The sequence below is a fragment of the Gopherus flavomarginatus genome, chromosome 13 (assembly GCF_025201925.1).
Source record: "Gopherus flavomarginatus isolate rGopFla2 chromosome 13, rGopFla2.mat.asm, whole genome shotgun sequence".
Lineage (NCBI taxonomy): Eukaryota > Metazoa > Chordata > Testudines > Testudinidae > Gopherus > Gopherus flavomarginatus.
The window spans coordinates 16540425-16553233 of record NC_066629.1 but is presented as its reverse complement, the minus strand read 5'-3'; the positions used below and the strand labels follow the sequence as shown (position 1 = coordinate 16553233).

Sequence of the window (12809 nt, the reverse complement as noted above, 5' to 3'; positions counted from 1 at the left end):
CCAATAAAAATGAGACAAACCACCTTAAATGATGTAATATCAGTCTTACACTACAGTTCTAACTTGATTTAAAATCCATTAAATTTAACTTGTTTGAAAACCCAGTGCAAATAGCATTTTAAATTTAACAGTTAATGTAAGTGGTTTATTCCTTGAACTTGAAAACACTGTGGTGTAGCATGTTGCATGTGTGTGGAAGAGGAGTTTAATTCTGAGAGATATGGCATGAGAAGTCCAGCACCCATGCCACCAGTTTCTGGGAAGGGGAAGCATGCCTGTGTTTGTCAGGGTGTTGTCCCTGCTCTCTACTCAGAATTGATCTCTTATATTGACCTATGGCTGGAGATCGTTAAAACTTTTCCAATTCCATCCTGCCACACATAGACTCCAGCTTCACTCCTAGTTGCTATTGTGGGGAATCTCTATTACTCTTCTGCCTCCTGGCTGCAAAGTAGCATCAGGATTAGTTCTCCCTTACTCCATCCATGCCCCAGCTCTCCATTTTTGAGTCCTCTTCCCCGGATAAAGTAGTTTGCCTCTCCTATTCTTCAGTAAAACTATAAACATCAACAAAGTCTCTGGCACTATCTGTCTCCAGATGCCTATAGATATGAGACTGGGATATGGTTTCTTTCACTTAGCAAGTGTTTTGTTTATGCTTAATTTCTCCCTTAACAGTGTCATGAAATTTCATTTTAAATCCAAGTTGTCTTCATAATTTGACTCAGACTTCATAAATGGTTAATGTTTCTGTCATAACTTATGGTTATTGAACTAGATCAGCCATGTGACTGCATCTGTAATGTTAGTCAGTTGATTCTGTGCTCCAGAAGGAGTAATGCTTTTCTCTATCTGAAGTGGTTTGCAATAAAAAGAGTGAAATAACAGGAACAAGATAATGTGAGGTGGAAATATGGCTCATATTTAATAGTGGAGTGAGTAATGAGAGAGATTCTCTAGGCGCCTCTGGCAGCCACTATTTACATATATTTTAAGGCTTCAGATCTGTAACCTCTTCCACATAGGCAGTCCCCTGGACCATGAGGTTATAAAGCTTCTTCTGGGCATGAGGTCCATTTGTACAGAACAGCTTGCAGATTTGTGAGCGTGAGAGGCAGGTAGTGATGGCTGGAAGGGAGGAGAGACTTACCCCTGTCAACCAATCACATATAATTCAGTCACTGATATTTATACATGGAGAAGCACCTTATTTATGTATCCAGCCTCTTCTGAATTGTGTAAAGCATATAAACACAGAAGAAAATGGGGTCCCTACTTTAATTGGGAGTTGTGTTCATGTCAGGAATGCATGCCTAGAGCCTTAAGTAACTGAAATGATAGCTTGTTTTCCCTTTAAAAATTAAATACATAATTAAAGCTGCCTCAGAAACTAGGTCTCCTCTTTTGCAGACAAATTCTGCCCTCCTCTGCCATCGCAGAAGGCTGTGCATGCAGCAGAATTGATATGGTTGCCTTGCGAAAGATGGAAGCAGAAGATACACATAGAGCCTCACTGTGCAAGGACTCTCTCCACATGTCTAGAGTGAGGGGTTGGACCATCATATTCCTCTGTAAAATCAGAGACATGTAGGTTTCAAAGAGTCAGTAATGGCCTGAGAATGTTTCCTCTGTAGCCTGGAAGAGAGGATTCTGTGCCTTCCACACCTCCAGGAAATTGTCAAGCCTTTTTACTTAGATTAGCGTCAAAGAGAGGATTTGTCCTTAAGGGTATGTCTTCTCTACCCGCCGGATTGGCAGGCAGCGGTCGATCTGGCGGAGATCAATTTATCGCGTCTAGTCTAGATGCGATAAATCAACTCCTGAGCACTCTCTCGTCGACTCCTGTAGTCCAGCTCCGCGAGAGCACAGGCAGAGTTGGCAGGGGAGCGGCAGCAATCAACTCACCATGTGAAGACACCACAGTAAGTCGATCTAAGTACATCGACTAAAGCTACATTATTCATGTAGCTGGAGTTGCGTAACTTAGATCAATCCCATCGTAGTGTAGACTAGGGCTAAGAAAATAATTGGAAGTGTTCTGTGTTTATATTGTTTCAGTAATAGATATGCAAAGGAAGATATTATGTCCCTTGTGTTTGCTTTATCTTGTAAAATCCAGTGTTATAGACATGATTTGGTATGCCAGAACTGTACTTTGAGGTTTACAATGCATTTTGTTTTTGGAGGAATTTTCAACAACCTCTCATCCTAGTCCAAAATCATTTATTGAAAACAGCTTTAGGCAATCACTGCCTACCCTACCAGCAGCACGGCTTAGCTATTGTTAAAAACTGTTCTGTGTTTGCTAGCTTGAACTCTGTCTTCTGAAAATTCATACAGTGGACTCTATAAGGCTTTTTTTATTTAGACCCTTCACTGAGAAGTTTGTTTGATTCTACACATTTGCATCCCAGCCCAAATGAATGTCAGGATCTTCAGTTTACAGAACCATTGCACAAAGCCCCTGAAGACTAATAACTAAGCAATAGGTGCCTGATTCCAGAGCACAAAAATACAGGACCGTTTAAGACACATACATACTAGTTTAAAAGACCATATTTCCAATCTCAAATGGTGATAAGTATCCCCATTACCAAACTCTGAACAGGATAATTTCTTTGAACAGGTAACAGCAGAGATCTGAAAAGTGATATTATTGACTGAATTCAGATAATCTGACTTTCACATTTCATTTGCATTATTACAAAATATTAATAACTCAGTGCATTGTCATAGAGTAAACCTAATATAATTTCTCATAATCTTTTCTGGCCCATGGGACAGTCTGGTTCTAAAAGGTCTAATGTACTGGACTTCAGTGTAAAAAATGATTCTCTTTCATGTTCGTTCTGCAAATACAAAGTCACTAATCTTTAATTCTCAGTGTAGAAATTTGTAATATAGAATAGCTTTATAAAAACGACAAAAGATAATGTTTTTTGTCTGTCTTTTAGGATAATTGTGACCACTTGCATGGTGAAAGAACATCAGCAAAAGTGAAAAAATGGGTGTAAAAACATTTACTCATAATTCCCCTGCTCACAGCCAGGAGATGCTTGGAAAACTTAACATGCTTCGCAACGATGGACATTTCTGCGACATCACCATTCGCGTGCAGGACAAAATCTTCAGGGCACACAAGGTGGTCTTGGCAGCCTGCAGCGACTTCTTCCGCTCCAAACTAGTTGGCCAAGCAGAAGATGACGGCAAGAGTGTATTAGACTTGCATCATGTGACAGTGACTGGCTTCATACCCCTTCTGGAGTATGCTTACACAGCCACATTGTCTATCAACACAGAAAATATTATTGATGTGTTGGCTGCAGCCAGCTACATGCAAATGTTCAGTGTTGCTAGTACATGCTCAGAATTCATGAAGTCGAGTATTTTATGGAATACACCCAACAGCCAGCAAGACAAGGTGCTAGATGCAGGACAAGAAAACAGTGCAAACTGCAACTTTACCTCTCGAGATGGCAGCCTTTCTCCGGTTTCCTCTGAATGCAGTGTGGTGGAAAGAGCCATTCCTGTTTGTCGAGAGTCCCGAAGAAAGCGCAAAAGCTACATAGTCATGTCTCCTGAAAGTCCACTTAAGTGTAACACACAGACGAACTCCCCCCAAGTGCTCAATCCTTCAGCTTCCTACGCAGAGTCCAGAAATCAGCCGGTAGACTCTTCCTTAGCTTTTCCTTGGACTTTTCCTTTTGGAATTGATCGAAGGCTTCAGTCTGAGAAGGTGAAACAGGTAGAGAATTCTAGGACTTTGGAACTCCCTGGTCCCTCTGAGGCAGCCAGAAGAATTACTGATTACGTGACATGTGAGAGCACAAAGGCCAGTTCTCCTCTTGTGATTGAAGAAGATGTGCGTGTCAAAGTGGAAAGGTTAAGTGATGAGGAGGTTCACGAGGAAGTATCGCAGCCTGTCAGTGCATCCCAGAGTTCTCTGAGTGATCAGCAGACAGTCCCAGGAAGTGAGCAAGTTCAGGAAGATCTCCTGATCAGCCCACAGTCTTCCTCTATAGGTACAGCCACTTCTACTATTTTATATATGTACACGTACATGCACTTGTGATTTTATTTAAGAAGGTCTGCTTGAATTTTTAGGTCACAGAATATTGGTGAAACTGTATTTTGTTGTTCTAACATATGAAAGGCAATGCAGTGATTTTAACAGTTTATTAATTATTTTCTTAATAGTGCCAAATGGTTTGACTACAGTCCATTCACAGAGTACCGTTTTGGAAAGATTGGTGCATTCCATAACTGTCAAGGGAGTTAAAGGTATCTCCAAAATCAAGCCTTTTTTTCAGTGTAGGTACAGTGATAGTAGAGACCTTTTATAATAAGAGTTAAGAACGTATTTTGCAGAATAAATGGTGGAAAGCTGTCAAATTTATATCCCAGACAAAAACAAAATAGTTCAGTCATAATATATAGATTATTTCCATTTCAAAGGGATTTAATCACAAATTGCAGCTCTTATTCTGCCAAATGCTGAGACTAACATTTTTCCCAAATGACAATTTGTAGCCATTTTTGGGTTCCTCTGTGAGCTGTTATCTATCAATAGCTAATATTTAGAGCAGTGGTTCTCAGCTGGGGGTATGTGTACCCCTGGGAGTATGCAGAGGTCTTCCAGGGGTACATCAACTCATCTAGATATTTGCCTAGTTTTACAACAGGCTACACAAAAAGCAGTAGCGAAGTCAGTACAAACTAAAATTTCATACAGACAAAAGGAAAGTAAGCAATTTGTCAGTAGTCGTGTGCAGTGACATTTTTGTATTTTTTATGTCTGATTTTGTAAGCAAGTAGTTTTAAAGTGAGGTGAAACTTGTGGTATGCAAGATCAATCAGATTCCTTAAAGGAGTACAGTAGTCTGGAAAGGTTGAGAACCACTGATGTAGAGGACATCACTATAACAATCTGGTTTTCTCTTGGCATAGAAAAGACTCTTAAAAAGGACTTTCAGTACATCTGAACACAGTTTGCAATATTTCTAGTTTGGTTGCCAGAATTTTGCACAGATTATCTATTTGCCTTTTTATTTACAAAGTCTATTTATTGAAAGATTATTTCAGTAAAATCTGGTTTATTTGAGAACTGTTTTGTCGACTTCATTGAAATAATATCATGCCAAATGCTGGTTCAGCTAATAAAATTCTAAATATAGCCTTGTACGCTAACTCTACCTCAGAGTTTTGTCTGGTGGGTGTAGCACTGTCTTCATGAGGGAGTAGTAGGTAGCTGATCCCTCTGACCCTTTCAAGGAGGACATATCTGGCCACTGTAATCAGACTATTTCAATTGCACAATTGCTTTAAAGAAGCAGGAACTTTGTCATGTTAGTACTTGCTTCAGCACTTGGTGTATTGCTGTTTTTTGCATGTCATTATTTTGTATATCTTATATGGTAGCATTCTACATTGGTAGCGTTTATGCCCAATCTAAACTGCTTTACTTACTGGAGTTATACACACATAGTTTTTGTGATTCTCCTTTGAGTAGTAGCCACAACGTGTGAGTATACTATCAGAGTAATTACTGATAGTTTCTTTCATTTTCAAAAATGTGTCATTTTATAGACTACAAGGAGAGTGGAGTTTGCGTTCCAACAGCCTCTAGGAAAAAAAAAATACTGGTTCACTGAACTGTTGCAATTTGACCCAGTCCTTAACACATTGGAGCAATACCCTAGAAAAGAAATTGCCAAGAACATTTGATAGTTGTGTGAAGTCATTAAATGAACATAATGATAGCAAGAGACTATATTGGTATATTAGTGAGAAATATTAACTGCAACGTACAAAAAAAGACAATGAAACTAAGGATCAGGAAAAGGAAAAAATCATACCCACTGAAAAGAGTTTTACCCGCTGTATTTACCTTATTCAAGCAGCCTGAAAGACAACTAACTATGCTGCTTCCTTTTGGTCAGGCTGCAGTGTCATCTGTATAGAAAATGTCAGAGGAAAGGTACATTAGATATCTGTTCTAAGCTACTCAGAAAATAGCACTGTATAAAAATACGTGTCCAACATTTAAAAAAAAAGTAATCTTTAACCATAGGAGAATGGGAGGAATGGAAATATAAGAGTGAGACTAGCACTAGATCGTGAAGAGAGGGACTTCAGTGATTGGCCTAAATGTTCCTTTTCTAAGAAAATCCTAGAATTGAACAAATGCTCTGAACATACGCTAGTGATCCAGGCCCTGGTAATGTGTGTGACTGAGTTCCTTTTGCCAAAGATTGACCTAGCCAGAATCCTTAGCTGTGAAATGACGTCTACTGAGAAGCAGCTCTGAAAATATCACCTTATAGTGCTGAAGCTGCACAACAGTTTCTTGAAGGTTTACCCTTTGATCTCTACCCTTCTGGCTCTATTACCACCGAGGGCATGTTCCTTAACCATATTTACACCACAAGAAGAAGGTTTGGGGTCTTGTGTCATGTTTTTATGTACTGCATTAGTGACCATCATTTTAACCAAATGCTCTAAAGTCTAAAATCAAATGCCTATAAGCTTTGAGGATAGTTCAGTATAGCATGCTGCTGAACCTTCATGGCTGCAGATACAAAAAAGTTGGCCCGAGGTCAATATAATAGAATCCTATTCTGTGTGCTTGAATGATGTGTGTGTGATGCTTTCCTCAGGGCACCTAGAGCTGTAAGCCACTCTTACCTCTGCTTTAGCAAGAGAGTTTTTTGCTGAAGTGTAGATTAAGAGACAATTCTCTGCTGCACCAATCTGTCTGCCTCACCAGCAAACTCCTGAGATGCTGCCAGTCCTTTCCATGCCTTGCAGATAATAGAGTGAATACAGGTTCTCCAGAGACATCTTGCTGCAGAGAGGTAAATCCACATTCCTTTGTCTAAGGCAGGCTTGCCTCCAGATCATATTTCCAGCACATATACATAATTCTTTATATACAACCTGTACACAGATCACACAATATGACCAGCATGTCACCAGTTTTTTATGTGATAACTTACCAAAACTGTTTGATTAAATATTTTGACACTGTGTGTTGTCTTCCCTTTGTTGTTTGGCATAAAGGTCCCTTAAGGTATCAGTGTGTTTTGAATTTACATTCAGCATTGTTTGCACAGCATTATTATACCATGATTATAGATTATATTCCTATTTTGCTGTATTCTAAAGAAGTGCAAATTCCTTGTTTTAGAGCAGGGGTCAGCAACCTTTCAGAAGTGGTGTGCCAAATCTTCATTTATTCACTCTAATTTAAGGTTTCGCGTGCCGGTAATACATTTTAACATTTTTAGAAGGTCTCTTTCTATAAGTCTATAATATATAACTAAACTATTGTTGTATGTAAAGTAAATAAGGTTTTTTAAAATGTTTAAGAAGCTTCATTTAAAATGAAATTAAAATGAAGAGCCCCCTGGACCGGTGACCCGGGCAGTGTGAGTGCCACTGAAAATCAACTCGCATGCCACCTTCGGCATACATGCCGTAGGTTGCCTACCCCTATTTTAGAAGGTTTGCGCTGTACTAAAGGTATGATAAAGCACAGTTACAGCACAGGCCACATTATAAGCCTCCTTTCTTTTCTAAAGAGGTATTGCCTTGCACACTATCACAACATTAGGGACGATCTAGTACAGCAGTAACTGTTGAGGGCAAAGAGGTATGTTAAAACACAACGTTTTCTTTCCTGAACACACACATTACCCTTTTAAAATTACATGTATTTATCTCAGAGCTTTATAATGCATTTATAAAAGCTCCCCTGCCTGTTTTTCTTGTATTGTAAAGAGCTCTCATTTGCTACTTGGGCAACTGCAAGAATTGCTCATTTGCAGTTTGTTATATGTAGTATCACTTAAACAATACGTAAGAGCACTTTATAATACTGGAGAGAAACAAGCAGGAGAGCCTTTATAAATATACTATGTCATTCTGGTAGCAGCACTAGTTATGTTTGAGAAGATATGTTCATAACTCTTTGACGTCAGCCCCATCAGAGAGATAAGTACACAAAATAAAAACTCAAGCAGCAAATGAATGCTTTTGGGACTAGATTTTATTAGTTGGCAATATTGTGAAGGATAAAATCAATATAGAATTCAATTTTTTATTTTTGCACGTTGTATTACATCTGAACTTGCGTACCCAACAATACTCCGCTTATTTTAAGTCACACTGAACCACCGTTTTAAATTTGATATTCATAATGTTGTTTTCAGAAACTTGTCAAAGGTGAGTCTTCCATCAGTAACCCCAAAATATGGGATCATTATATTTTGGATCCCTAACTTTTTTCTTTCAGTTGGGAAATATAGGCCTTTATTGTGTCTCCCTGACATCTTAATAGGCTTCTCTATTTTCAATTCTAGTACTCTTCCTTTTGGAATAAACATTTTTGCCCTTCTTCTCTGTGTCCATATCGCATTGTATCTCTTCTCTTTCCATTTGTATCTTTGATCTGACAATCTCATCTGAAGCCCCAAATAGTATTGTATTTCAGTGCATACTGACAGTGGGTCTTTTCCCATTGAAGTCTGTTGGAATTTAGCCATCAACTTTCCTCACTCCCACTAAATCCCAATACCATCCCCAATGAAAACCCCAAATGCCTGTCCCCATATGCAGACATTAAAGTGCCCTAAAGTTCAACAAATTCAGGCTGTTTTGCATGATGGGAGGGAGGAGAAAGGGTGAATTCAAAATCCAAGGGATTCTTCAGCAGCTCACTTAGATATCTGGAATATTGAACTGTCTTTACCGAGTTAGAGTGGCTGAGGAAAAGAGGCAGTGTCTCAGGTAGTCAGGTCCCAGGCCATATACTATGTGGCTTATCTAAGGCTGTGTCTACACTAGAGATCTCCTGTGTAGCTACTCTATGCTGACGGGAGAGAGCTCGCCTATCAATATATTAATCCACCCCTGACAAGCGGCGGTAGCGATGTTGGCGGGAGAAGCTCTCCCACCAACATAGCGCTGTCCGCACTGGCGCTTATGTTGGTTTAACTTATGTCGCTCAGGGGTGTGTTTTTTCGCATCCTTGAATGACAAGATGTAAGTGGTAGTGTAGACATAGCCATAGATACAAACCTAACAGCTAGTTGACCTCTTGTTGGAGGATGGATGTAAACCCTGTTGCTTTAGCTACAAACTGTAGAAAACTGAATGAAATCAAGTTGGTTCTTGTATGCATTTTAAGAAACCTGTAACTTGAGATACTTTAAAAACATAATGGAGCTGGGTTATGTAACAGGCCGTCTGTGATTGCACCATGAGATGGCTAGATATGGCACTCACTGAAGATATCCAAAGCCGTAGGATCAAGCTAAACGGGAATACAGGATTTAAGATGTCCGTAACCAAACATTTCAGCAGGTCAGTTATGCTTAAGAGGTTTGCACAAGATTGCACTGGACACTAGCACGGAAGGAAGCAACCTGATGACATTTCTTTTTGTGTTCGTAATAACAACTTTGGAATGCCACACTGAACAATTCCAGAACTTCAGAACCTTATTTATTTTTGCTGAAATTGGAAAACCTGAAAAGGGAAAATGAGGGACATGTGGAGCTGTGCATCTCCCCCAACCACCACCACTAAGCATCTGGTGAGCACTCACATCAGTGTCAACCAGATCTGTAATTGTCTGTAGATCAGAGCTGGTTGATTGCAGCCATTAACATCTTCCTGCATAACAGTACCCTCATATCAGTTCTGCCCATGGTCTCACTTCATCTTAAAAAGCTGACACCCTAGTGGTATGTCTACATTTTCTGTACAGATGACACTGGATCCTGATCAAAAGGAAGCAGCATAATTAGTTGTCTTTCAGGGTACTTGAATATGATAAATACAGTGGGTAAAACTCCTTTCAGTGGGTATGATTTTTTCCCCCTTCTCCTGACCCTTAGTTTCATTGTCTTTTTTGGCATGTTGCAGTTCATATTTCTCACTGATATATCAGTATAGTCTCCTGCCACCATTATGTGCCTTTTAATGACTTCACACAATTGATTACATGTCCCCAGGTAGCTGACTCAGGTCCACGGGGTTTAGGCTGCAGGGCTGTTTCGTTGCTGTGTAGAATTCTGGGCTCAGGCTAGAGCCTGAGCTCTAGGAGGCTGCACAGTGGGAGGGTCCCAGAACTTTGGTGCCAGCCAGCGCTTGGAAGTCTACACAGCAGTGAAACAGCCCCGTGACCCCAGTTGGCTGACACGAGCCAGTCATGGGTTTTTCTTTGCTGTGTAGACATACCCCATGGCTTAGTTCCCAGACAGAAAATAAAGGAGAATGGTGGGAATGGGGGAAATGAGGCATGCAGAGCTCCTGGCATGGGGGAATTAAAAAGGAGATCTTGGAATGGGGTGAGTACACAGGCTCCGGCTTCTAATTTTCCCCAGGTGTGCTCAACCGCTTCTCAGCCCTAGGCTGTCCCCCAACTCCACCCCTTCTCTCTCAACCCCTGCTCCGCATCTGCTGCACAGGAGCAATTGAGGGCCAACAGACTGGTATGCGAAGAAGGAGGGAATTGAGGTGGGCAGGGGGGAAGAGCACACAGAGCTCCTGGCATGGGAACGTGCAGGGAGTCTCTGAAATAGAAGGGGATGGGAGGATGGCGCACATGGAGCTGGCAGGGTTAGGGATGAAGGAGGAATGCAAGTCACCTCCCTGGTGTATACAGTGCTCTCAACCCCGAGAAGCAACAGTGTGAAGCACACTAGTTGTACCACATTACCAAACAGGTAATGTTTTCTAGCAGAGAGGATGGGTTTTGTACTGCTTTATATTTCTTGGAACTAAATTGACACTGAGACTTGTTCAACTTCCTTATCCCCTTTCTGTTACGGTGAAATGCAGTCCAATCTTGACCAGAGTTGATTTGATTTAAATCACTAGTCAGGAAGACTCTGTTTAATCATGGATTTCTACATAAAAATGCCTTCTTGATGGTTGTTATAACCTTAGTACATATTTTTCACAACTTAGAGATAGGTATTGGTTTCATTTTTAGAAGGTACACACTATAAATTTAAGTGATTTATTTTGAAAACTTTTCAGATTAGTTTTACAGCTATATCAGAAAATGAATGATTGGTTATTTCTTTTACCAAAGGTAATTGAAGCAGGTATTTATGAAGTCATTGGGAGGTGAACTATCTCCAATTCAACAGGTTAATCGTTCATATTTGGAGAATTTTCTTGCCATGCTATATTAGAAGGAGAACATCACCAGGCAGACATTTAAATTGTCTTCTTTAACTAAAACAATAACGTAATGTATTCTGGACTTTTTATATATAATATTTTAACAAAACAAGCATATTAATTGTTTTATTTAAGCATTCAAGTTTTTTTTAAAATCAGGTTTGTGTTAAGATTGTTTTTTTAAAGAGTTTGTTTTAAAAAAAAATATTTCATTTAACTATTTTAATTAAAAACAAGCACCATTTTTGCTGTTTACAAGCATGTTCTCTCTGGAGACACAAATCCACAGTTTGAGAACTACAAAACTAAGCATCTCTGATGGTATCTTGTAAACTAGTGGTCCCCAACCTTTTTGTGGCCAGTAGCACATTCATGTTTTCAGAAGTGTATGGCGAGTGCCAACAATTTTTCAAGGCTTATTTTGTATTTGTACATTACATAATATGAAAAACATCATATTTAATATTCTTCCCACTGTGGATTGAAATAATATGTATGTTGTCTCTTATTTGAACCACTCATTTTGGAGCAAAATGTTAAATAAATAAATAAATTGCAAAGCTCAAGAAAACAGCAGTATCAGTGCAGGATGAATACTCACATACAGGGCTGGCTCCAGGCACCAGTGGAGCAAGCAGATGCCTGTGTCAGCACATGGTACGGGGCTGCATTCGGTCCATTCTGCAGAGGCGGAGCGGGTTGTTTTTTTGTTGTTTGTTTGGGACGGCAGTTCAGGGAGACGCCTGATAGAAGCTGCGCAGCCTGCAACCCCGGAGTACTCTGTCCCCAGCAGGAGGGGGCCCTGGCATCTCTTCCCTGCTGGGCACTAGGCGGGCCTCGCATCTGCTGCGAACAGAGAGCCCTGGCGCCCACAGCCCTGGAGTTCTCTGTCCCTGGCAGGCGCAGGGCCACGGCTTCTCTCCAGCTAAGCCGTGGCCCTGCACCTGCCGGAGACAGAGAGCACCGGCACCCACAGCCCTGGAATTCTCTGTCCCCGGCAGGTGCGGGGCCGAAAGAAGCCGCAGCCCCACATCTGCTGGGGACAGAGAGCACCGGCGACCACAGCCCTGGAGTTCTCTGTCCCCAGCAACCGCAGGGCCGCGGCTTCTTTCCCCTACTGAGCACTAGGAGGGCACAGCACCCGTGGACACCGCGTTGGGGACCGCTGTTCTAGACTGAGCACTGAGTCCCATAGGGTACATAGAAAGATTAACCTTAATAATCTATATAGAAACCCCTGGAACCACATGAGATTAAGTCTCTAATCTGTGAATTATTGGAATTTATTTACAAAACTGTTCTTAAACATTACATGAATATATTGTCTCATACTATAGAATTAGAATTTCTAATGCCTATTCCACGATGAGATACATTATAGCTCAAAGATATCTTAATTAAAACTATCTTTAGATAGGTTTTTTCCTCAAAAAGCATTTTATCAAAAAAATCAGATTTAAATAAAAAAATTTTTTTTAAATCATTGATTTTTATCCACCCTGATTTTGATGCTGTTATCAGTTTACTCTGTCCTCTGTCAAGCAAAACTCTCATTGAATCAAAGGAGACTTGTCTGAACAATGATTTGAGTACACAAACTAAGTAAGGATATCAAG

General features: G+C 40.3%; 1 protein-coding gene across 27 annotated transcripts in view; it reads left to right on the top strand.

Annotated features, from left to right (window-relative positions):
* The window catches only part of ZBTB44 (zinc finger and BTB domain containing 44), a 173419-nt gene that overhangs the window by 24027 nt on the left and 136583 nt on the right, over window positions 1-12809 (top strand). For 24 of the 27 annotated variants that reach the window (XR_007769141.1, XR_007769145.1, XR_007769144.1 and 21 more), the window contains 2 exons: window positions 2955-4022; window positions 4198-4281. The exons of 1 other annotated variant lie outside the window; for it this stretch is intronic. Coding sequence is in view for 19 of the 26 variants with exons in the window: in XM_050921623.1 (XP_050777580.1) it covers window positions 3005-4022; window positions 4198-4281 (1102 nt within the window). In the remaining 7 variants the exon portion in view is untranslated. Of the gene's footprint in view, window positions 1-1440; window positions 1588-2954; window positions 4023-4197; window positions 4282-12809 lie in introns of those variants that run through there. 2 more of the 27 variants (XM_050921619.1, XM_050921622.1) reach the window with 2 other exon arrangements.